The 26,381-nt window shown below is 48.4% G+C and overlaps 1 protein-coding gene across 2 annotated transcripts in view; it reads left to right on the top strand.

The window, feature by feature from the left end:
* Positions 1 to 26,381, top strand: part of KAT5 (lysine acetyltransferase 5) — a 177,105-nt gene that overhangs the window by 142,871 nt on the left and 7,853 nt on the right. For both annotated transcript variants that reach the window (XM_029614310.1, XM_029614309.1), the window contains 5 exons: positions 14,448 to 14,537; positions 14,957 to 15,097; positions 15,360 to 15,453; positions 15,903 to 16,062; positions 16,592 to 16,673. In XM_029614310.1, coding sequence (XP_029470170.1) covers positions 14,448 to 14,537; positions 14,957 to 15,097; positions 15,360 to 15,453; positions 15,903 to 16,062; positions 16,592 to 16,673 — 567 coding nt within the window. The remainder of the gene's footprint in view (positions 1 to 14,447; positions 14,538 to 14,956; positions 15,098 to 15,359; positions 15,454 to 15,902; positions 16,063 to 16,591; positions 16,674 to 26,381) is intronic.

The raw sequence follows: 26,381 nt of genomic DNA, 5'->3' as shown, positions 1-26,381 counted from the left end.
ATATAATACTCCAACAGATAATGAGGTCCCCTTATGAATTCATAGCAAAAGCAGATTGAAGATTTGTGACATGAAAAACTCTTCCTAATAAGGAGAAATGGAAACAAGATCCACACTCTGTATATAATTGCAGAAAGAATTGAGTGTAGTGAAATTAATCAAATCCTTACAGTTTCTTTAATCTTTATATCTTTATTCAAAAAAGACTCCTCAGTTGTATCAATTTATCATTTGAAACTGAGGAGCCTTGTTTGAATAACGATATAAAGATTAGAGAAACTGTAAGGACCTGATTAATTTCACTACACTCAATTCTTTCTGCAAACTCTTCCTAATAGCCATTAACTTCAGCCCAAAGAGAATAAAATTAAAAATCGAACAGCATTACATACTCATCCCAAGTTTTTACCAAATGTGGTGTCCCGATTCCATCTAAATCAGATGATTGCATTTCGCATGGATTACAAACTGGTTGACGGATAGAAGACAATGGGTGATGGTAAATGGAACCTACTCTGAAGAGAGAATGGTGTTAAGTGGAGTGCCACAGGGATCGGTGTTGGGACCGGTTCTGTTCAACATCTTCATGAGCGACATTGCGGAAGGGATAGAAGGTAAAGTTTGTCTATTTGTGGTTGATACTAAGATTTACAACAGAGTGGGCATGCCGGAAGTAGTACAGAGAATGAGACGGGATTTAAGGAAGCTGGAAGAGTGGTCGAAGATATGGCCGCTGGGATTCAATTCCAAGAAATGCAGAATCATGCATCTGGGGTGTGGTAATCCAAAAGAACTATATGCGTTGGGGGGTGAAGGGCTGATGTGCATGGAGCAGGAGAGAGACCTTGGGGTGATAGTGTCTAACGACCTGAAGTCGACGAAGCAGTGTGACACAGCGATAGCCAAAGCCAGAAGAATGCTGGGCTGCATAGAGAGAGGAATATCTAGTAAGAGAAGGGAAATGATAATCCCCTTTACAGGTACTTGGGAGACCTCACCTGGAGTACTGTGATTCAGTTCTGGAGACCGTATCTCAAAGGAGACAGAGACAGGATGGCGGTGGTCCAGAGAAGGGTGACCAAAATGGTGGGTGGTCTCCATCGAATGAATGAGGAGAGGTTGAAGAACCTGAAATTGTATACCCTGGAGGAGAGGAGGAGCAGGGGTGATATGATACAGACCTTCAGATACTTGAAAGGTTTTAATGATCCATGGTCATCAACAGACCTTTTCCATTGGAAATAATTTATTAGAACTAGGTGTCACGATTTGAAACTCTAGGGAGGAAGACTTCGAACCAATGTCAGGAAATATTTCTTCACTGAGAAGGGTGGTGGATGCCTGAAATGCCATTCCAGAGGAAGTCGTGAAGACTAAAATCTTGAAGGATTTCAAAGGGGCATGGGATAAACACTGTGGATCCCTAAAAGGCTAGAGGATGGGAATAAATAAAAAAGCTTAACCGGCACGGAGCGGCAGTTACTACCCTTAAGAGAAACATAGGGGTAACCTGCACGGAGCGGCACTTACTATGCTTAAGAGAAACAAGGGGGTAACCTGGACAGAGCGGCAGTTACTACCTTGGGAAACTTGCTGGGCAGACTAGAATGGACCATTTTGGTCTTTTTCTGCCGTCATTACTATGTTACTATATGTTCTGACATTTTTCCCAAGACTGCATCCAACACCAAAGGAACAAGCTTTTCAGACACTGGACTGTAGGAGAGCATTCTTGTTCTGCCTAAAAAGAACTAAATTACTTAGGAATTGAACACAACTGTTCATATCTTTAAACAAAAGTAAGAAAAGAAACACAGTAACAAAACAAACATTATCTAAATGGTTTTACCAATGTATTATTTTACAGTTATGAAACAAAACATTGATTGTCAAATTCCACAATCAAAAGCCCAACAGACATTGGCTCATTTAAAGTCATCTGTACAGGATATTTGCAAAGCAGCAACCTGGTCGACGATACATACAGTGGCTTGCACAAGTATTTGACCACCTAAAAAGTCAGCAGATCTGAGTGGATTACAAATGACACTTAACAGATTGTCTAGACAGTATGTTTATTGCAAACCAGTATGCTTTTAAAGTAAGTTTTGAAAGTCACAATTCATTATTTCTCTGCATTTTCTGTGAAATAAAATTAAAAACTGGAAAATGCTGCTTGCATAAGTGTTCAACTCTTCAGACTAGTTTTGATAGAACCACCTTTTGCTGCAGTAACAGCTCTAAGTCTGTGGGGGGTAAGTTTCTACCAGCTTTGCGCACTGTTTGGGAGTGATTTTTGCCCATTCTTCCTGGCAGATTTGCTCCAAGTTGTTTGGATGACACTTAGGGACTGTAATTTTCAAATAGTGTCACAGATTCTCAATTGAATTGAGATCTGGATTTTGACTTGGTCATTGTAAAACAGTTACTTTTTTGTTGTTCAACCACTCCTGTGTTGCTTTGGCCTTGTGCTTGGGCTCATTGTCCTGCTGAAAAGTGAACTTTCTCCGAAGTTTTAGTTTTTTTAGCAGATTGAAGCAGGTTGCCTTGCAGTATCTCCCTATATATTGCACCATCAATCATAAGAACATAAGTTACCATGCTGGATCAGACCAAGGGTCCATCAAGCTCATCATTCTGTTTCCAACAGTGGCCAATCCAGGTTACAAGTACCTGGCAAAAACCCAAAACATTAAATAGATCCCATGTTTCTAATGCCAGGAATAGCAGTGGTTATTCCCTAAATCAACCTAATTAATAGCAGTTAATTACATCTCCAACAGCTTATCCAAACCTTTTTTAAAGACAGCTACACTAACTGCCCTAACTACATCCTCCTGCAACAAATTCCAGAGTTTAATTGTGCGATGAATGAAAAAGAATTTTCTCCGATTAGTTTTAAATGCGCTATTTGCTAACTTCATGGACCCTAGTCATTCTATTATCCAAAAGAGTAAATAACCGATTCACATGTACTCATTCTAGATGTCTCATGATTATATTAGACCACTATCATATCCCAGCTCAGCCATCTCTTCTCGAAGCTGAACAATCCTAACCTCTCTAGCATTTCCTCATAGGGGAGCCATTCCATCCCCTTTATCATTTTGGTCACCCTTCTCTGCATCTTCTGCAGTACAACTATATCTTTCTTGAGATGCAGCAACCAGACTTGTACACAGTACTCAAGGTGTGGTCTCACCATGGAGCGATATAAAGGCATTAAGACATTTTCCCTTTTATTCACCATACCCTTCCTAGTAATTCCTAACATTGTTTGCTTTTTTGACCTCCGCAAAACACTGAGCCGACGATTTCAATGTATTATCCACTAAGATGCCTAGATCTTTTTCCTGGGTGGTAACTCCTGATATGGATCCTAACATCGTGTAACTACAGCATGGTTTATTTTTCCCTATATGCATCACCTTGCACTTGTCCACATTAAATTTCATCTGCCATTTGGATGCCCAATCTTCCAGTCTCTCAAGTTCCTCCTGCAATTTATCACAATCCGCTTGTGATTTAACTACTCTGAATAATTTTGTATCACCTGCAAATTTGATTTCCTCATTTGTCGTATCCCTTTCCAGATTATTTAAAAATATATTGAAAAGCACTGGTCCAAGTATAGATCCCTGAGGCACTCCACTGTTTACCCCTTTCCACTGAGAAAATTGACCCTTTAATCCTACTCTGTTTCCTATCTTTTAACCAGTTTGTAATCCATGAAAGGACATTGCCTCCTATCCCATGATGTTTTAGTTTTCTTAGAAACCTTCATGAGGAACTTTGTCAAATGCCTTTTGAAAATCCAAATACACTACATCTACCAGTTCACCTTTATCCACATGTTTATTAACCCCTTCAAAAAAAATGAAGGAGATTTATGAGGCAAGACTTCACTTGGGTAAATCCATGCTGACTGTGTTCCATTAAGCCATATCTTTCTATATGCTCTGTGATTTTGATCTTTAGAATAGTGTCCACTATTTTTTCTGGCACTGAAGTCAGGCTCACTGGTCTATAGTTTCCCGGATCACTCCTGGAGCCTTTCTTAAATATTGGGGTTACATTGGCCACCCTCCAATCTTAAGGCACAATGGGTGATTTTAATGATAGGTTACAAATTTTAAAATCATCCATTGTGCCTGAAGACTGGAGGGTGGCCAGTGTAACCCCAATATTTAAAAAATATCCTTCAATTTTAACAAGATGCCCAGTACCCGCTGAGGAAAAGCATCCCCACAGCATGATGCTGCCACCCCCGTACTTTACTGTGGGGATGGTGTTTGCTGAGGAATGGGCAGTGTTAGATTTGCGCCACACACAGCGTTTTGAATTTTGGCCAAAAACTCCATTTTTATTGTCTCATCTGACCACAGCTCCTTATCCCACATTTTAGTTGGGTCATTCTGATGCTTTCTGGCAAACTTCAGATGTGCTTTGATGTGGTTTTTCTTCAGTAATGGCTTCTTTCTAGCCACCCTCCCATGCATGCCAGTTCTATGCAGAGCTCTTGATATGAATTACTGATGTAGCTCCAGTCTTAGTAACTGCGCCTTCAAAGTGATTGTTGACCTCTTTGTAGCTTCCCTCACAAGTCTCCTTGCTGAGTTTTGAGGGATGGCCCTGTTTAGGCAGTGTCTGGATGATATGCCGCTTCCATTTCCTCATAATTGATCCAACAGTTCTCCGTGGGATATCAAGCACTTGAATATTATTTTGTAGCCTTTTCCTAGCATGTGCATGCCTATAAATTTATTTTTACTTTCTTTAGAATGCTCTTTGGTCTTCATTTTTCACAGCTTTCCTTCAGATTCACAGTCTGACCAATGGAACTAGAATTAGGGGGTCTTTTATCCAGAAAAGCTGACTTTTTTTCATGATTCAAAGGTAGAGGCTATTTGTAAGCCAATTGTTAGGGCAGTGTCTTTCTGTGTAAACTTGGAGTTTTCACAGGGGTTGAACACTTATGCAAGCAGCATTTTTCAGTTTTTTATTTTATTTTACAAAAAATGCAGAAAAATAATGAATTGTGACTTTAAGAGCATACTGGTTTGCAATAAATATACTGTCTGGAACAATCTGTGTAAGTGTCATTTGTAATCCACACAAATCTGAATTTTAGGGAGTCAAATACTTTTGCAAGCCACTTTTCTTTTGTCCAGCAATATTGTTTAGAGCAGGAATCTTGAGCAGATGGTAAAATTGGACAATGTCTGCTGAGTAAGTTAAATGATAGCCAATTTCTGTACAATGGCACACGTTACAAAAAGAAAAAAGACAAAAACAGCAACCCTTAGCTGGAGAGTCCCAGTTTGAGTGACTGCTTTGTTATGCTTGTCCACGGAGAAAGTGAAGTTGCGTATCTGTAACAGATGTACTCCATGAACAGCAGAACAAATAGCCACCCAATCCCTTCCTTCTCCCCAGGAACAAAAGCTTGGAAATAGACTGAGGGAGAGGCCCTTAGCAACAATGGTATGGGAACTTTCGCATATGTCCAGAAGATATACAAAGAATTTCTCGGCTAGTAAAGAGAGAGGACCGACAGTCCTGTTGGATGACGTCACCTAGTCATCACCCCTTAAAGGCTCCCCAGCAGATGGCAGGTGAGCATCTCGTGCTGTGAGCTGAGGCCTAGTGAAGAAGATAGAAATTTGGATGGAAGTTCCTGAGGTGAAAGTCTTGTACTCTCTCTTTCAGTTGAGCACAGACAGTAGACCAGGAGGCTGCCAGTTGTTGGAACAGGAATTTTCCTGGCTACAGTTACTGGAATTACCTCTCTTCCCTACCTCCTTCCCCATGCTTTTTCTCTCCTCTTCCACAGTCTGTCTTCCCCTTAAAAGAAAAAAAAGACTAAAGGCTCACCACTCTATTTTTAATTCCATTCAGCCTGTAGCTGTGCCTGGTTCTTGCTTGTTAAAGCTGGAAAAAATAAACGGAAGGCAGAAGAACGGTTTGCCTTCTGAGGGACTGCAGACTGAGGCAGGTTGGAAGGGATGTGATGGCATCTCTTCAGGAACAGGGAAAGCACTTAGTATTTTGCCATGTGTGGGGATCATGTTGTAGGGTACTGGGAAGTAGAAGCCTCTAAATCTTGTGGGGAGGAGGGTAGCATGAAGAGTTGTCTGCCCCAAGAGGGCTGCTTCGGTAGGGTTGACTGTAGGCCATTCCCACCGGTATGCTTGCTGCCACTGTGGGAACAGTGGCCATATTGGAATCACGAGAAGGAAGTACCTCAGAGCAGGGGCTTCCTACTTTTGTTCCAGTGGTCTTGGACATTGTAATGGTCTGGTCCATGGCTACTCCAGGTGGAGTTCCAAGACGGGCAGCTCCCATTTCTTCAGGTAGAGATGTGATTCCTTCCTCTTTCTGGATCTTTGTTCACTTGGAGTTTGTGAAGTGTTTGCATTAGGACCTTTTCTGTAGGGCAGAGTGCAGATCCGGGTTTCTCTCCTGCGGGACATCCTCCCAGGGAACTCCCAGAAATCCAGAGCAAAAGAATGAGAACTTAAGTAGAGGACGATTGGGAGGGGAGAAAGTCCTGCAGATTTGTCAGTTGTGGACCTTATGGTTTTAAAGGAAAGTGGCAGTGAGGGAGAGCTAGAGGAAGATGCATGTTCCCCTGGGGAAGAGGATAATTCAGCTATGGTTTGGTTATTCCACAAAGAGCAACCTTCTCCCATAGTTTCACAGTCCCTAAGAATGCAGAATATTGCAAAAGGAAAATAACTAAAAAGAAGATGGGCAACTGTTAACTCAGAAGATGATCCTATGATGTCGAGTTTTCTGTGGCGAGTTAAAGATTTGATCTCTATGTAACGGAATATCCCAGAGTTAAATTTTAAATTGAGTAAAATAGTAATGACAGTAGCTAAAGTCAAATGGTCCATCCAGTCTGCCCAGCAAGTTGCTTAAGCAAACTGCCAATCTGTGCAGGTTACTCCTATGCCTTATGTTAAGGGTAGTAATTGCCACTCCATACAGGCTACCCCCATGTACCCCTTTCCTCTTTTCAACATTTAGCCTCTAGGGATCTGCAGTGTTTATCTCAAGCCCTTTTTAATTCATTTACTGTTTTTGTCCTCACTACCTCTTCCAGGAGGGAATTCCAGCCATTCACCACACTATCTGTGAGGAAATATTTCCTGATGTTGATTGAGTCATCCCCCCTGAAGTTTCATATTGTACCCCTAGTTCTGCAGTTTTCTTTCTAATAGAAAAGGTTTGATGTTTGTGCATCATTATTACCTTTCAAGTATCTGAAGGTATGTATCATATCTCCTCTGCACCTCCTCTCTTCCAGGGAATACATATACATCCTTCAGCCTCTCCTCATAGGTCTTCCAGTACAGACCCCAAACCATTTTGGTTGCCTTTCTCTTGAACAGCTTCTGTCCTGTCTCTATACCTTTTGAGATATGGTCTCCAGAATCAAACACAGTACTTCAGGTGAGCCCTCACTAAGGACTTGTACAAGGACATTATCACTTTCTTTTTCTTACTGGTTATTCCTCGTTCAGTGCAGCCCAGCATTCTTCTGGCTTTAGCTCCATCTTCTTGCATTGCTTTGCTGCCTTCAGATTGCCAGGCACTATGACCCCCAAGGTCCATCTCCTGTCCGTGCACATGTATCTTTCGCCACCCGTCCAGCCCACCTCCTCCGCATACAGCTCTTTTGGACTATTGCACCCTAGATGCATAACTTCTTGGCAAGGAATTCCAGCTGCCAAATCTTTGACCATTCTTCGTTTTCTTAAATCACTTTTCATTCTCTCTATTCCATCAGGCATGTCTACGCTATTAAAGATCTTAGCATCATCTGCAAAAAAAAAAAAAGTTACCTTCTTTTCCCATTGCAATGTGATTCATGAACAAAACTGGTCCCAAGACAGATTCTTGAGGCAACACTTTTCTCTCCTCAGGGTTAAGTTCCATTTACCATTACACGCTGTCAGTCACCCAGTTTGTAATCCACTCCATCACCTTGATGCCTACTCCCATTTTATTCATGAGGTTCCTATGTTGGACCATATCAAAAGCTTTGCTGAAATGCAAGTAAATCACATCGAATGCTCTTCATTGATCCAATTCTGTAGTCACCCAATCAAAAAAAAAATCAGATTTGTCTGACAGGACTTTCCCCTTAGTGAATCCATGCTGCTTTAGGTCCAGCAACCTACCAGATTGTAGATAGCTCACTATCCTTTTCTTCAGCAGAGGCTCCATTTATTTTCCCCCATTGAGGTTAGGCTACCTGGCCTTTAGATTCCAGCCTTCTTTCTGCTACTGCTCTTGTGAAGTGGGATCACAACTATTCTTTTCCAGGCTTGTGGCACCACTCCCGTTTCCAGAGATCTATTGAGCAGATCATTCAGTTGACCTGCCAGCACATCTCTGTGCTCCCATAATATCTTGGGATGTACCTCATCTGGCTCTATGGCCTTTGTCCACTTTGTTTTCCTATCTCTTCTGTAAATGGGGTTGTTTCCACCTAACTCCCATCTATGTTCTTGTCAACCAGCAATGGTCCTTATCCAGAATCGTCTTTAGTGAATATTGAACTGAAGTGTTTGTTTAATATTTCTGCCATTTCTTCATGAGGGACTTTGTCAAACGCCTTCTGAAAATCCAAATATACTACCTCTACCGGTCACCTTTATTCACATGTTTATTAACCCCTTCGCCTCGTCGTTAATTGAACTTGTGGCTTTTCCTTCGAGATTGCTTTGAAAAACTTTTTCATCTGGTTTTTTCGCTTTCCTCCAAGACCAGGTCCTTCTCAGTGTCTCCTTGTAGGCTCCTTAGTCAGGCTTTTTGGTGTTTTTGGTAAGTTTATTTTTGCTCCGTTCCCCCCAGTGGTGGCGGTGCCTCGGTACCCGCCAGCTTCAACTGTCTGCCATCACCGCTCATTTATTCTCTTTCATTTTGTTCATCATGGCCTCGTCAGATTTTCATCAGTGCCTGAGGACCATGTCCATTACTGGACCCTCATGAGGTATGTGTCCTCTGCCTGGGGGGGGATCACATGATGTCTGGGGTTGCTGCTTGTGCGCCCAGATGACTCCCAATGGATATCGCGTTTGACTGTATAAGATGGAGAAACTGATGGACCTTGGAGCTGCGCTAATGGACACTGTGCCATTGACATTGGTGGGGCCGTTGGTTCTGTCTATGCTGCCTGCAGATAGGAGCGCTGGGGCCCAGCTTTTGTCAGTTACTTCCAGGTCGAGGTCATCAGGTTTGTTGTTATCAACCTCGGCACTGGGGAAAGACCAGGCTGAGCACCAAGGGAAGCCGAGGAAGCATCGGTACAGGTTATCTTCGAATCACGGTGCCTGGCTTGGGGAGATGCCGGCTCATGCCATGATGACCCTGAAGTGACCTGCGGCGAGGAATGCTAATCCTCCATCGATGCCAGGGGGTCTGCAACGGTCTCTACTGGTCCTGGTGCCAGTCGCCGAGCCACCTCGAGGATCCGAGGAAGATCTGGCCACTCCTCCTGCTTCCAAGTTGGTGTTTGGCATCGGCAACTATCCAGGAGGAGCTGGAGCAAAGAGTCCAGCTGGCGGTGGAAAGAGCGCTGCAGGGTGTTGTACCTGTGGCACCAAAGGTACTGATGCCCTAGCTTTCCATTCTGGAACTGCTGCTGGAATGGCTCAATGTGCTCATCTGTGCATTACGGATCCAGCTGGCTTTAGTTCCCAGGAGGCCATCAATGCTTGGTAGGGCACCAATGCTTCCCCCGACTGATACGGTGCTCATGGCTGGTTCCTACGAGGAGGAAGATCAATCAAGGCCAGCAGGGACACCAAGGCCTGCAGCCCCCTGTCCAGCGCTGCTGGGGACGGCACCGGTGCTTATGCCTCTGGATGAAAGCCAAGCATCTAGGGCCTCATTCCCTGTGGACTATGGTGAGGATAAGGCTCCGATGAACCCCTAGGGCAATAATACTGCAGATTCCTCCTCTGAGGACTTGGAGGGTCTCTCCTTAGAGCCTTATCCTCCAGAGGAACAAAGGAAGTCTCCACAGAGGACTTAATCTTCTCAGGTTTTGTGCGGGTGATGCTGGAACTCCTCCAGTTCATGGACGCTCCTAAGGAGATTGTAGCGGTCCTGGTGCACGACATCCTTAAGGAGTTGCTGTTGAGGATCTGAGAACACCCCATCACAGTACTTCCCCTGAGCAAGAAGGCAGATGGGGTTTACTTCATCCAGAAGGCTACCGGATTCGAGAAGTGTCAGCTGTCACACCAATCAGTGGTGGTCAAATCCACTCTCAAGAGGGCCAAGCACTCTTGGACCCATGCTTCAGCACCCCCAGGGAAGGATCACAGAGCATTGGAGGCTCTTGAGGAAAGTATTTCAGAATGCCATGCTTATTGCCTGCATTGCCTCCTACCAGCTCTACATGAGCCAGTATTCGCAGAACCTGTGGAAGCAAGTGTAGGAGGCAGCTGAGCAGCTGCCTCAACAACAGCAAGACACCTTTATGTCGCTGGTTCATAAGGACCTGGAGTGACGAAAACACGAGGTTTATACAACCTACAAAGTTTTTGAAATGGCAATGGGAATCGGCGCCCGCAGAATAGCATGGCTGCGGGCCTCTCTGATCTCTGACTGGAGATAAGGTGAGGGATGCGGTAGCCCAGTTACGGACCCACCATGAGACACTCCCACAACTCTCCACCAGCACTTCAGATCCGCCCTCCTCAGTGAGGAGGTCAGCGAGACAGGGTCAGAGGAAGTGTTTCTACCGCCAGAGGAAGTACTATTCTCCAGCCCCTTGCTCCCATTTGCAGAGGGTGAGCTCCCACGGCCATCCCAGGCAGCAGAGAGTTTCCAAGACCCAGCCAGCACCCCAGTCAAATCCTGGGATGGGGTTTTTACTGGATCGTAGGAAGCTTAAGCCAGCCAACTGTACCCAATCAGCTGGTTAGGCTACGGTTCTTTGCGAATCAGTGGCCCAGTATAACCTCGGACCAGTGGGTTCTAGCCATCATCCTTCAAGGGTACCAATTAAACCTATTGGGTGTCCCACCAAATTGTGCTGCATGCCCATTTTGGGGGCCAATAGTGCATCAGGAGGTAAGGAGCTCTCCGCCCTCTTAATGGCCAGAGCAGAGAGGGCAGGGATTCTGCTCCCAGTACTTCCTGATTCCTATCCCATCCTAGTCCTAAGGGCCTTGAACAAGTTTCTAAAAAGAGAAGAGTTCAAGGTGGTTTCCCTGGGCATCCTGAATAGGGGACTGGCTATGCTCCCTCGATTTGAAAGATGCGCACACTCACATTGAGATCTTCCCAAGCCTCAGGAAGTATCTCAGATTTATGATGGGAAAATAGCACTTCCAGTACAGAATGTTGCCGTTCGGGCTCGCGTTGGCCCCAAGTGTCTTCATAAAATGCTTGGTCATGGTAGGGGCGCACTTTTGCAGGCTGGAAGTGTATCTTTTCCCTTACCTGGACAATTGACTGGTCAAAAGCACATCTAAGGCAGGAGCCACTCAGTCCTTGTGCTTTACCATCCGGGTGCTGGAGTCACTAAGGTTCGTCATCAACTACCCGAAGTCCCATCTCAGCCCATCGCCTCAATTGGACTTCAAAGGAGCCTTGCTAGACACTGCTCAGGCAAAAGCATTCTTGCTATGGTCCAGGGCAGTCACCTTCACTTCCGCTGCAGTGGTGTTTCAACAGACACAGCAGGTGTTAGCTCAGCACATGTAGAGCTTGTTGGGCCACATGGTTGCAACTGTCCATGTTATTTCCTAGGCACATTTACACATGCGCAGACCCCAATGGACCCTGAGGTTGCAGTGGCACCAGGCCATGCAGAGCCTCCAGGATTGGATCCGAATCATCCCGCCTCTCTGGGACTCATTGTCCTGGTGGCAGCTATTCTCAAATTTGTAACGGGGAATATCCTTCCAGAGTCCCCCTATCCAATTTTCCTTACCATGGATGCAACCACACTGGGGTGGGGAGCTCATGTAGAGGGACTCTGCACCCAGGGCCTCTGGTCCACCCAAGAAGCATGTTGTCAAATCAGTTTCCTAGAGCTCCAGGCAATCAGGTGCGCGCTATGGGCTTTCAGAGATTGGCTGTCCATCAAAGTTGTCCTGATCCAAATAGACAACCAGGTAGCTGTGTGGTATGTCAACAAGCATGGAGGCATGGGATCGTAGCTCCTGTGTCAGGAAGTGGTCCAGATCTGGTCCTGGGCCCTGTCTAATGGGATGGTGCTCAGAGCCTTGTATCTGGCAGGAACAGAGAACATGATAGCAGACAGACTGAATCGTGCCTTGAGACCCCACGAGTGGTCTCTGGACCCCAGGGGGTTGTGAACCAGATTTTCCACCTCTGGGGGAGCCCAGTAACAGAAAGGTGACTCCGCTCCCCACCGTTGAGGCAAGGGTCTTCTGTACGCGTATCCACTGATTCTCTTAGTGGCGAAGTGAAGTTTCCCAAGGACAGAGGGACAATGATTCTCATAGCCCCGTGTTGGCCGAGACAGGTCTGGTTTCCACTCCTTCGGGAGTTGTCCATCCGGAAACAGATCGGTCTGGGGACTTCCCCAGAGCTCATCATTCAAGATCAAAACAGGTTGCGGCATCCCAACCTCCAGTCTCTGTCACTCACAGCCTGGATGTTGAGAGATTAATTCTGCAACCATTCAATCTCTCAGAAGATGTCTCGGGTCCTGGTAGCTTCCAGAAAACCTTCCACTAAAAAGACCTATGGTCTGAAGTGGAGGAGGTTTTCCATGTGGTGTGAGCAGAAGGCATTAGATCCGTTCTCCTGCCCCACACAAATACTTCTTGATTACCTTCTACACCTATCGGATGCTGGCTTGAAAACTAACTCCGTTTGAGTTCAAGTAAGTGCAGTTGGTGCATACCACCATGGTGTAGATGATACACTCATCTCTGTACATCCTATAGTTGTATGTTTCATGTGGGGCCTGCTTCAATTGAAACCTCCCCTAAGGCCTCCTGCTATGTCTTGGACATCAGTGTGGTGCTCACGCAGCTGATGAAAGCTCCTTTTGAGCCGCTGCGTTCCTGTGACCTGAAGTACCTGACCTGGAAGGTCATATTTTTGGTGGTGGTCAGGGAGCTCCAGGCCTTAGTGACTTATTCAACTTACACTAAGTTTTTTCATGACGGTGGTCTTGCGTACATGCCTAAGGTGGTGACTGATTTCCATTTTAACCAGTCAGTTGGCCTGCCAACATACTTTCCCAGGCCCCATTCGCACCAGGGCGAATGAGCACTGCAAAGTTTAGACTGTAAGAAAGCCTTAGCCTTCTATGGCATGGACAGAAGGCCATAGACAGTCCACCCAACTTGGTTGCTATTTCCAAACAGACACTATCTAATTGGCTAGCAGATTGCATCTCCTTCTATTATGCCTAGGCGGGACTGGGGGGGTCATGTCAAGGCTCATTCTGTCAGAGCCATGGCAATGTCAGCCCACTTGTGAGCAGTTCCTGTGGAGGAGATCTGCAAGGCTGCGACGTGGAGTTCTCTCCACACATTTGCTTCCCACTGCTGACTGGATAGAGATGGCTGAAGTGACAGTAGGTTCGGCCAGTTTATCCTCAGGAATCTCTGAGGTGTAGAACCCAACTCTCTCTGCCCAGGGCCCATTGTTTGGGTTCAGGCTGTCTCCCCCTCTATTACCAACAGCATTATGGTTGCTGTGCCCGTTTGTGCCTTTTGGGTGCCTTTTATGTTGGGGAGGAGCCTGTAGCTAGGGATTCACCCATGTGTGAGGACTACCATCCTGCTTATCCTAGTAGAAAGAGTTGCTTACCTGTAACAGGTGTTCTCCTAGGACAGCAGGATGTTAGTCCTCACGAAACCTGCCCGCCACCACACAGAATTGGGTTTCTCCTATTTTTTTATTTTATTTTTATTGTAATTCTGTTTCAAGACTGAAGAGGGGTCCCACGTGGACGCATGGTGTAAGGCATGCTCAGTGTGCCTAGTCAAAGTTCCAGAAACTTTGACATAAATTTTCCGTGCTGGACTTCATCTGATGATGTCACCCATGTGAGAGGACTAACATCCTGCTGTCCTAGGAGAATACCTATTACAGGTAAGCAACTCTGCTTTATCAAGGAATGCAAGTTATATCTGTTCTATTTCTGTTGTTGTTTCTCCTTTGGAAGCCCTCTGGTTTTTGCTTGGGGGTGAGGGAAATTTTAGTGTATTAAAATGTTTATCTTAGATTGATATATAGAAAACTGGCAGGCTATTGTCAGTACGGGAGCCTATAAGGAGTGATGCCAGCAAAGCAGTTAGTCTCTGTCTCCATTTCCTAGTTGGGAGGCATAAACCATGTTTCTAGGCTGGTCTGACTGGACTCAAGGAAAGAAAATTATCAGGAAAGAACCAATTTCTCTTTTAGTTGCATCACTACTGTGTTTCTCTTTTTGTAAGACAAAGTGTAACCTCCGGCACCCCCCAGGCAATGAGATCTACAGGAAAGGGACCATCTCCTTCTTTGAAATAGATGGCCGGAAGAACAAGGTAAGTGGCCTTCATGATGAAATTTCTATGAAGCTTATAATCTAAATCTTGACTTCCATGACTTTTCCCAATGGTTAGCTGAAAAACATTCCTTTTTTTCTGTTTTTTGCCTGGCTGCTATTGTTTATAATATGGGGTGTGAAGCCAGTGCATCATGGTTCTTCATTTGTGGGGTTCTTCTCCCATTTTATACTCTCACGCAGACTCTGACTCCTAATCATAGCAGCCATTCTTTTTCCAATCATAGGTGCCATTCTTGTGCCATGACTGATTAACATGAAAAATTACAACTATAAGCCTCACATCCCATGTACATGGTTCCAGGATCTTAACCATGGTTGTGCCAGTCGGGCTGATTGGGTTCATGCTGAATTTTCTGTTTAGCTTATGGATCCTTCTCATTGCTCTCTTTCTCTCAGAGTTACTCACAGAATCTATGTCTCCTGGCAAAGTGCTTCCTGGACCACAAGACACTATATTATGACACGGACCCCTTTCTCTTCTATGTCATGACCGAATATGACTCAAAAGGCTTCCACATTGTTGGCTACTTTTCCAAGGTGAGCCTTTCACGTTGTTCCTCTGCATAGATGGCTAAGACAAGCAGACCAAAGAGTTTCCTACACTGGAGACACAACAGAGGACTAAAAAGGGCAGAGGGAAGCTGGGGAGGTAGAGAAGAACAAAGCTGGAGAAAGAGATGGGGCGGGAATGCTGTGATAATGGTAAGAGTGTGTGTAATGTGCCTTCTGGTTTTAAGGAATGTCTGTTGATACAGGATTGAGAGGCTGGGTCTGTTCTCAGATTATGTTTGTGTGACAGGAAAAGGAGTCGACAGAAGACTATAATGTGGCCTGCATCTTGACCCTGCCCCCTTATCAGCGGCGGGGCTATGGCAAGCTCCTCATCGAGTTCAGTAAGTTCTGTAAGCCTCTCTTCCTCACTTTGGGCCAGATGTGACTATGAGAAATCTGCAAAGTAAAGCTAGCCCTTAGTGTCTGTACAGCTGTTCTGCCTAGGGCTGGGAGGGAGCTATGTATGTTTAGTAGCGCTATAGCAATAAGTAGTAGTGGAGGAAAGAGGAGAGATGACTGTGCCCTCAGTTCAACAGCTAGCCATCCTACAGTAGTGCTAGAACCATGCATCTCTCACTGCTTAAGATGCAGATCTTGCACTGCCAGTGCTTCCACTTTACTTTGGTATTGAAACTTCTCTGAAAACTCTTTATCAGCTGTATGCTTTTTCTCCATTGGTGACCTCCAGCCTGGTGTGCTATGTTAATGGTATTTAATTAAGCCTAGTGTAATACCTGTATTTTTTTTTTTTTTATTGCTAGGAATTTTACTTTTCTCTTTCTGTTCCCAGGCTATGAGTTATCCAAAGTGGAGGGGAAGACCGGGACCCCAGAGAAGCCCCTCTCCGACCTGGGCCTACTCTCCTACCGTAGCTACTGGTCCCAGACCATCCTGGAGATACTCATGAGCCTAAAGTCTGAAAACGGAGAGCGGCCACAGATCACTATCAAGTGAGGCCCTGATGTGAGATCCCCTATCCCTACCTTCAGGGTCTGTGCTTGACACACTTATTAAGGGAGAGCAGCTACAGGTCATCATCCAAGGAGGCCCTGATATGCTGCACCTTCAACCCAAGAGTCTGCACTGATGACAGTGTTCTGCCCCCTACAGCAAACGCCCACCCTCACCCCAAAAGCAGCTGCAGATCCCTATCAAATGAGGCAATACATGCTGTGTATCACAGCCCTGGAATATGTGCTGAGAGTCTACTCTTCCTAGCACTTGTGATGTATTCATACACACAGCATCCCAACCTCCTGCAGTCTCTGCAATGTGCTGCGAGTAGCCTGTCAGGCCACAACACATCCATTATTGCTGCTGTTGGAGGGAAGGGGCAGGCAGGCCTGCTTGCTGGGAGGAAGTTGGGGATCAAGAATTGTTTCTTTGCTGTGCAGAGCCTGTATGTTGGTGAAAAGCTATGTGCCCATCCCAGGCCTCAGTGTTTTCACTTCACTAGCATTTCCTTTCTTTCCTTTTCAGTGAAATCAGTGAGATAACTAGCGTCAAGAAAGAAGATGTGATTTCAACTCTTCAGTACCTCAATTTGATCAACTACTACAAGGTGAGGGCAGAGAGGAGTTAAGGGACTGGGAGAAGTGGAACAACGGGCCAAATTAAAAGGACCTATAATAAAGGCAACAAACCTTTATGTAAAAAAGGAAAGTAAGAGAAAAAGGAAACAGATCCATATCTCTAAGGAGGTGGCTGAGAAAATAAGGGCAAAAAGATTAGCATTCAAAGAAACCCACAGGAAGATGTGGTGAAACTGAAGGAGATGAGGAAAGAAATCAGGATAGTGAAAGTTCAAGTGAAAGAAAGGATTGCCAAAGAGGGTAAAGCAAGGTGACAAAGCATCTTCAGATATATCAGAGAAAGGAGGAAAGCTAGAAGTAGCATTGTAAGATGGAAATGAGAGAATTAACAAGGTGTGGAGAAAATAAATATTAAACAAATACTTCAGTTTGGTGTTCACTAAAGAGAAAACCTTGGAGAAAGGACCATTGCTGATTGGGAAGAGTAGGAATGGGATACAACCCCATTCACAGAAAAGTGTTACATGGCAATATAATGAAAGATGACAGATAAAGACCAATGCAGTCCATCTAGTCTGTGTAGCAATATTGTTTTTGGGTAGTAGCAACTGTTACTCCATGCAAGCTACCCCCAAGCCTTCTGTTTGGATGGAGCTAGCAAAACTGAAAGTGGACAAGGCCCTTGGGGCCAGATGAGGTACATCCTAGGAAACTAAGGGAGCTCAAAGAAGTGCCAGTGGGTCTTGCTGAATGGACCCGTTCAATAGATCCTTGCAACTGGAGTGGTGCCGAAAGATTGGTGAAGGGCAGTTGTGATCCAACTTCACAAAAGTGGTAGCAGGGAGGAGGCTGGAAACTTCAGGCTGATTAGCCTTACTTCAATGGTGCGAAAATTAATGGAGAGACTGCTGAAGGAAAGGATTGTGAACTATCTACAATCCAAGAGGTTGCAGGATCTGAAGGAACATGGCTTTGCCAGAGGAAAGTCCTAATTAGGTGACTAGAGAATTAGATCAAGGAAAAACACTCAATGTGGTTTATTGGATTTCAGCAAAGCTTTTGATGGTTCCCACATAGAAGACTTGTGAATAAAATAAGCCTGGGAATGGTTCCCAAGGTGGTGAAATAGGTTACAAATTGGCTGGCTGACAGACATCAATGAATAGCGGTAAATGGAACCTACTCTGAAGAAAGAAGAGCGATAAGTAGAATTCTTCAAAGAATGACACTGTTCAGTATCTTTGTGAGCAATATTATCAGGAGATCAGAAGATAAAGTTTGGCTTTTCACAGATGACACCAAGATCTGCAACAGAGTGGACACATCCAAAGGAGTAGAGAAAATGAGAAACTATCTAAAAAAAAGCTTAAGCAATGATCGAAGGTTTGGCAGCTGAGATTCAAAACCTGCAGTCTGACAAAAAAAATAAATAAAGAAAAAGATTTTCCTAGTGTGTAGACAGATGGACTCAGGACCAGTGGGTTTATGCTCCCCTGCCAGCAGATGGAAATGGAGCAAGCTGATCTCACAGTATATATAACCCTGCAAGGACCCCAGCCTGCCAGTATTCTCTGTCTCCAGCAGATGGTGGACATGCATCTCCCTCGGGGGATTGCTTTGAGTTTTCTGAAATGAGAAATTTGAAAATCTAAATTCAGGAAAAGAAAGCCCCGCTCTCCTGCGATGATACCTAAAGGTCCCTCCCCCAGTTGAGAATTCCTCAGGTGATTTCCGTGGTCCCTCAGAGGTGTGGCTTGGTCCGATAGCTGGGTTTCCCGGCAAGGACTTAGCTGCTAGTTCAACTGAAAGACAGGGGTGCAAGAGTCCGAGCACCGAGGTGACAGCAGATGCCCTCTTCCCCCTGCTGCCAGAGACAGTCTTTGTACTCAGACAGTAAGCACTGAGCTCAGGTAAGGTTTAAAAAAAAAGAAAAAGTTTTACCTGAATCAGAGACAGAGGGGGTTCGGGATTTCCTCTGGTCTCTGATCTCGACACGCCATGCCGATGTTAGTTCCCTCTCCCGTTGGGGTTGGGGAACTGGGCAGCCTGGTGGGTTGAGCAGCCCCCGGTGGGCTAGGCACCGCACTTAGGCTTTTTTCTTGAATGCCGCGTGGTAGGCCGCAGTGGCTGTTTTCATGTGTTCTTCCCTGTACGTACCAGGATCAGTCCAGGACACCTGGGTTGTGACTCCGCACCAGTAGATGGAGACAGACTAAAACTTGTGGGCAGAGCCATATATGCCCCTGTGCCAGTCACAGCCCCTCAGTCTTACTCTGTCTCCAGTAGATGGTGCAGGTCCAGTCACAGCCCTGCCTGGCCTGCTTGTTTCTGGTTGTTGGTCAGGTTTTGATTTTGGGCTAGTTTTTGGTTAGGCCTAGTTGTGTTTATTCCAAATTGGGTTTTGTTTTTAATTCTTGAGTCCCGGGTGCTCTGCCTCCCAGGGGGGTTGAGAGGTCCTGAGGGGACTACCCTCCCTCGGTTGAGGCCGCTGCCAGGGTCGAGGACCCGCCTGGTCTAGTGGCAGCGTCGGGGGTGACACCGGGGAGCCCGGTTCACTCACCCCCGCTGGAACAGGGCTTCAGGACTGTGGACAACGGCAAGTAAAAAAAAAAAAAAAAAAAGGTTTGTGGTTTTCTGCCTGCGGGTTTTTCTGTTCCTTGTGGCTCTTGGTTTTCTGCCTGCCGGCCCTCTATTCCTCGCGGCTCCGTCTCGTTTCACGGGAGGGGGGCCGCTTGCCGGGGGGGGCATGGTTTAAATTTGTTTTTTGGTTCCCTGCCGTTTGTTTCTTCCTGCGATTGATCCTCATGACGCGCGGGTCGGCCTGCCGTGCAGGCGGCTCGGCGCGTGCGCGCCTCCCGTGGGAGGGCTTTGCTCGTCCTGTGGTCCGGGGGGGCGAAGGACCGTCCGGGCCGCGTCGGGGGGTTCGCCTTCGGGAGATTCGTGCGCCGCCGCGTTTGCAGCAGCATCGGGGGGGGGGGGCCAGAGGAGCTCTTCCCGATTCGCGCGGGAGTGTCGGCCATCTTGCTTCGGCCCGTGAACTGGCGCGGCTGCCGGTGGAAGATGGCGCCTTGCCCCCCTCCTCTCTCCCCCCCCCCCCCCGTTTTCCCCGCGCCCGTTTCCGGCGGGCGCCTTGCCCCCCCCACCCCGTTTTCCCTGCCACCGATTCCGGCGGGGGGGGGGGGGACTCGGAGTGTCGGCCATCTTGATTTCGGCCCGCGAACTCGCGTGGGTCCCGGTGGAAGTTGGCGCCTTGCCCCCCGCTTTCCCCGCGACCGGTTCCGGCGGGGGGGGAACACCTCCGGGAAGGGTGGGGCAGCGCCCCTGTCGGCCATATTGAATTCGGCCCTCTAAATCACGCGGGTGCAGGTGGAAGATGGCGCCTTGCCCTCCGCGCTTCCCGGCAGCGCCCCCTGGGGAGGTTTAGTTCCAGTGAGGATTTTCGGCCTCCGGTTCTTTTTTTTTCTTTCTGATGACTTCGCGTTGTTGCTGCGCACGGTCCTTACGCAGGGCTGTAGGTATGGGTTGGAGGTCGGTTCGGGGGCTCACAGGTGGTTCAGTGTCTTCAGCAGCAGAATGTCCAGGGGCTTTTGGGCCTCCCACGTGATTCCTCCAAGGAGCGACGATCCCCGAGGGGGGTTCCGCGAGGTGCCCCACAGGACACGGATAGTGGATCTTCCGCCTCTAATGACATGGATTCCCACGAGGAGTCCCCGCGGGGGACCGAGGAGATGCCAGGGGGCGGTTCCACCCCGCCCGGAGTGGGCAAAGTGGTGCAAGCCGTGGAAGGCGCTGATCCTAAAGGGGTCCGCCTCTTCCACAGCGAGGAACTGGCCACGCTTATCCCAGCGATCCTCAGGGAGCTGGGGATCGAGGCTCCGCCGGGGGTTGCCCGGCACTTTTAGGTCTCTGGCCCTGCCGTTTTTCATCACCGGATATCCTGTTTATGGAATGGAATACACCGGAGTTAGGCCTGAAGGGGACCAAGGCCATGGACACGCTTTCTCCTCTGGCGGAGGAGGCGTTGCAGCTGTTAAGGATCCCGAAGGTGGACGCTGCGGTTTCGGTGGTCACCATACGGTCGACGATCCCTGTCACAGGAGCCACGGCCCTCAGCAATATACAGGACCGGAAGCTGGAAGTACAACTCCAGAAGATCTTTGAGGTATCGGCTCTAGGAGTCCGGGCCGCCATTTGTACTAACTTTGCTATGAAAGCCAGTTCGCGTCTGATTCTGGTCCGCCAGGCAAATGCGGGTTTTCTGAAGAGGAAGCCTCACAGGAGGACCGCTTAGACGCGGCGAGAGCAGATGGAGCAGATGCGCTCCACGATCTCCTGCGGACTTCTGCGAGGTCCTTGGTCGTGGCTGTCTCCGCGCGTCGTCTCTTTTGGCTTCATATCTGGGCGGCGGATGGCTCCTCCACGGCTCACCTTGGCTCGCTTCTGTTTCAGGGAAAGCTGGTGTTCGGTAAGGAATTGGATGATTTGCTGCTTTCCTGGGGGAGAACAGGGTTTTTAAATTGCCTGCGGACAGGTCTAGGTTCCGGTCCGCCGTTTCCAGTAGGCCCTGTTGTTCGTGGAAGCAGGGAGTCGCGTCCTCAGAGATTTCGGGTTCCCCATACCGGTCGTCCAGTGGTCGTAGTTCTTTTGTGGGCAAAGATCCGGAAGACAGGGGGGGAACCCCGTCGGGTGCGGGGTCCAAGGCCTCGCACTGAGATGAGGTTGACCCATTCCTCGCCTCCACCCCAGGCCGTATTTTCCAACGTCGGGGCGAGGTTACTTTCGAGGAATGGGTCAAGGTCAAGTCGGATCTCTGGGTCCGCGCCGTGATAAGACACGGTTATGCTTAGATGTTGTGCGAATCCCATCGGACAGGTTCCTGGTGTCGCTCTGCAAACATCCAGAGTACAGGGCGGCCGTGCTAGGGACCCTCGGGCGCCTGGAAAGACTGGGAGCCATTTCACCTATTCTGGTCCGGCAGCAGGGCACGGTCCGTTACTCGATTGGCTTCATCGTTCCACAGTAAGACGGCACGTCCAGACAGTTTTGGAAGCTGAAAGCGGTGAACAGGTGCTTTCGCGTCCCACCCTTCAAAATGGAGATCTTTCGCTCAGTAAATTGCCTCGGTGCGGCCCGGCGAATACCTGGCCTCGCTAGTTCTCCCGGACGCGTACCTCCACGTGGCTATCCAGCCATCTTTCAACAGTTTCTCAGGTTTGCATCCTGGGGAGACTTTATCAGTTCCGCTGGACGACTGGTTGGTCCGGGCCAAGTCTGAAAGCCGGTGTCGGATAGCCGTGGACAGGGTCCTCTAGCTGCTGCAGTCCCTGGGCTGGGTCGTCAACTTCTGCATGAGTTTCTCGTTCCCATCCAGAGAGCCGGCTTCGGCACGAAAAGGGGCCGGGGGGTTCCCGTCAGGGGGCACGCGCGCTAGCTGCTGTCTCAAGTCCAACGGTTATGGTCTCTTCAGCTACCGCTGATTTGCGATTCCCTGATGGTTCTGGGATCTATGGCGTCAACGCTCACATTGCTCCTCTGGGCGTTCGATCATCTACGTCCTTTTCAATCCTCTGTGCTATCCCGTTGGGAGCCAGTATCGGAGGAATTCCACCAGGCGAGGGACAGCCTACAATGGTGGCTAGTGTCGGATCGCCTGACTTGCGGTGGGATCCCTGTTAGTTCCCGTCTGGACGGTAGGGACCTCGGACGCCAGCCTCTCCGGATGGGGAGCGGTTTGCCTAGGCAAGTCGGTGCAGGGCCACCAGTCTGTGCGGGGCCGGTGGTCCTCGACTTAAGCGCAGTGGTCCATCGGTCAGCTAGAGACCAGAGCGGCTCGCCTAGCGCTGCAGTCCTTCCTGCCGTTGTTATGGGGAAAAGGCAGTGCGAATATTGTCAGACACGGCGACCACCGTAGCCTACATCACTCACCAAGGCGGGACAAGGAGTCCACTAATAGCGGAGGAGGCGCAGTTGTTGATAGGCTGGACGGAACGTCATCTCAGCTACATCGCAGCGTCTCCCATTGCCGGAGTCGACAATGTCCAGGCGGTTTTCTCCGTCGTCATCACCTGGATACCGGAGGATGGGACCTGGCGGAGGACGCCTTCATGCTCATCGGCCGGACGTGGGGAATTCCCCACATGGATCGGAGGCCCACGTGGCACATTGCAGAGGCCCCATACTTTTGCAGCCGACGCTGAGAGCGGGAGACCGAAGGCGTCGACGCTTTGGCTCCTCCCTGGCCGCCAGTCGGGTTGCGGTCCGTGGTTCCGCCGTGGCCGATGACAGGCAAGATCCTCCGACGCATAGAGCTGCACTTCCGGGCCCCGTCTGGTTGGAGGATGCGGATCCTGTTTGGAGGATGCGGATCCCTTTTGGCTCGCGGCATGGTTTGCGAGAAGGCTCCCTTGTAAAGGAAGGGTTACGCGGAGGTTACGCGGATGGGGTGGTAGCCACGCTGTGGCGGTCCTGGAAGCGGTCTACGCCTTGGCGTATGTCCCAGTCTGGGTGTTTTTTGAAGACTGGGGCGTGAAGCGTGGGGTGGTTCCCACGTCAGATTCCGTCTCCACTATCCTCACTTTTCTCCAGGCTGCTCGTGTCACAGGACTGGCGTGCAGCTCCCGACGAGTACAGGTTGCTGCGCTTGGTTGCTTGCGAGGTATGGCTCCGGGGGTTTCCCTGGCCCTGCACCGGGGGTTTTCCCGGTTTCTTCGGGAAGCGAAGCATCTCCGTCCTCCATTGCGTCATCCCTGTCCGTCCCGGAGTTTTCTCGGGTTCTCTCTTCCTTATGCTCGGCGCCGTTTGAGCCCTTGGAGCGGTCATCTTTGGCTGATCTCATGGGGAGGACCGTATTCCTGGTGGAGATAGCTCACGATGAAGACTGTATTCCTGGTGGAGATAGCTTCGGCATGGTGTGTTTAGGAGCTGCAGGCTCTCCCCGGGGGGAAGCCAAAGTGCCGCAGGGTCCCGCGCGATGATCGTCCGCTGGCTCAAGGAGACCATTGGCTCAGCATACGTGGTACTGGGCCAGCCGTTCCCGTGGGTCTCAGAGCTCGCTCGACACGTTCCCACACTGTGTATTGGGCGGAATCTTCTCAGGTGTCTTGGGCGGAATCTTCTCGGGTGTCGCCTCAGGAGCTTTGCAGGGCGGCTGCCTAGGAGTCGTTCCACTCCTTCCTTAGACACTACTGGTTGGATGTTCAGGCTACTGATCCAGGGTATTTGGAGTGAGGGTACTCTGAGCGGGACTCTCTGCTTCCCACCCTCGGTAAGTTGGCTCTGGTACATCCCAGGTGTCCTGGACTGATCCTGGTACGTACAGGGAAAGGAAAATTAGTTTCTTACCTGATAATTTTCGTTCCTGTAGTACCAAGGATCAGTCCAGGATCCCGCCCGCAGTGCTGCGCTATCGTAACGGAGAGTCCGCTCATTGTGGTTTTCAGTACTCTGCCCCTTGTTTATTCGCTCTCCCGGTTGGGGAGTCTGGTCCCTGTAGGGGTGTTGGAGTTGTTTTCGTTTACTTACATGTTTGTATGGTTAGCTCTGGTTGTTTTATGGATTTTCTACTTTGACATTACGTATGACTGAGGGGCTGTGACTGGCACAGGGGCATATATGGCTCTGCCCACAAGTTTTAGTCTGTCTCCATCTACTGGTGCGGAGTCACAACCCAGGTGTCCTGGACTGATCCTTGGTACTACAGGAACGAAAATTATCAGGTAAGAAACTAATTTTCCTTTCTGCGTGTTCTGCTGCCCTCTATATGCCATCGGTGTGCACAGTGTCGGCTCTGCGCACACATTGTGCGCTCTGTTTTTGGGCACGCTTTTTATGCGCACAAACTCTTTTTATGTGCTTAATTTGGCGCACAGGTTCTGGGTGCGCCTTACTACGCTTTCTTCTAGGTGCTTATTTTTTGGGTGCATTTCATTTGTGAGCACAAGGGATTCCGACACACATTTACCACAGCGATGGTGCCAGTAAGCAAGAAGCCTAAGCATCTTCCTATTTGTGTTGCCAGTCATATTCTGGCTTCTCAGCCTGACTTGGCTTCTAACCTGTGTCAATGCTGCTCAGATGCTCAGGGAGAGTTGTCTCCTCGGATTTTGCTAAGCCTGGCTCTTCCCATTCTGATAATGGGTTGGTCACAGCCTTGAATGGGGGGATGCCAGATCTTGGTTCTCCCTTGTGACTGGCTCCTCCGCTGGCGAGGGCAGTTCTGTGGGACCAGCTCTAGTTCCTTCTGGGCTTGGTCTGGACCCAGCTGTTTTTTTCTTGGGTGGAATGTTTTCAAGGCTTACAAGCCTTTCTTCAGGCGCAGTCCTCTGCTTCCCCCATTTCTGTCCAGTTGAACCCTCAGCTGTGGCTCCTCCTCCTTCCAGTCCTATGCTTAAACCTGGAGCTCACCTCTGCTCCCTGTGGGTGTTCCCGACAGGAATCAGGATGGCACTGATGATGAAGTTGATCCTGATTCCCTGGAAGATGAGGAAATTCCTCCTGGGCCAGAACTATATCGAACCATGCTGCGGTTCCTTCATAGAGATGAACTGCAGGCCCTGATTTCCCAGACCTTGAAACAGCTGGGTGTTCCTGGTTCGGATGCTATCTCAGAGCCGAGGAAGAATCCCATTTTGGTTTCCTTATGTAAAGCCTCTTATTTTTTTCCCAGTGATGGATGCCATCCAGGAATTGATTGATCTGAAATGGGATGCCCCAAAGGCAAATTTTAAAGGGGGTCAGACATTGGAAGGCCTGTACCCCCTGGATCCAGCTGAGAGAGAGCATTTGAGTTTTCTCAAAGTGGATGCTCTGGTATGTGCCGTGTCTAAGCGGACGACTATCCCTGTAGAGGGAAGAATGGCCTTGAAGGATGTACTTGATAGAAGGATTGAGGCTATTCTTAAGCAAGCCTTTGAGGCAGTGGCGATGAATTTACAGATTGCCTCCTGTTGCACCCTAGTGGTGAGATCTTATCTGCTTCTCTCTCAGGAGGTTGATGAGTCTGGAGGGAATTCCAGAGTGGTTATGGAGCTTCCTGCTGCCTTTTTAGCAGATGCAGGTTGTGATTTGGTCCAGATCTCAGCCAGAGGAGTGGCTTCAGTGATAGTGGTCAGGCATCAACTCTGGTTGCAAAAACTGATCAGCTAACACAGCTTCCAAAACCAATCTTACCAAGATGCCCTTTAAAGGCTCACTCTTGTTTGGGAGTGAGTTGGAGAAACTGGCCAGTAATGGGGCGAGTCTCCAGTGCCTCGATTGCCAGAGGATAAGAAACAGTTACAGTGCCCCTTTGGTATGTGGGGTCATTCCAGGGTTCCAGGCATTTTCATTCCTTTCATCCCCGGCAGCCCAAGAGAGAAGTGAGCTCGGGTGGTGGACCTTCCCAATGAAGGTTTGCCGACCCACCTTCCGGAGCAAGAAATAAGGGGACGTCTCTTTCTCCTATCAGAGGTGGGTCGAGATCACGTCGCACCAGTGGTTCCTGGAGGTGATATGCGAAGGGTATGCACTGGAATTTTGCAGTATTCCTTGAGATGTGTTCATGGTGTCCCCTTGCCACTCCCTACGGAAGAAGCAGACAATGGAGTTCACACTTCAAAGGCCCTTTAGACTGAGGGCTATGGTTCTAGTACCCACGAATCAAGAAAGTATGGGGTGATATTATATTTATTTTGTTGTGCCCAAGAAGGAGGGCTCCTTTCGTCCCATCTTGGATCTCAAGAGGGTCAACAGTCACTATT

Source organism: Rhinatrema bivittatum, chromosome 8 (assembly GCF_901001135.1).
Source record: "Rhinatrema bivittatum chromosome 8, aRhiBiv1.1, whole genome shotgun sequence".
NCBI classification, from domain to species: domain Eukaryota; kingdom Metazoa; phylum Chordata; class Amphibia; order Gymnophiona; family Rhinatrematidae; genus Rhinatrema; species Rhinatrema bivittatum.
The sequence above is the reverse complement of the archived record's forward strand: the minus strand, read 5'-3'. Positions and strand labels throughout refer to the sequence as shown.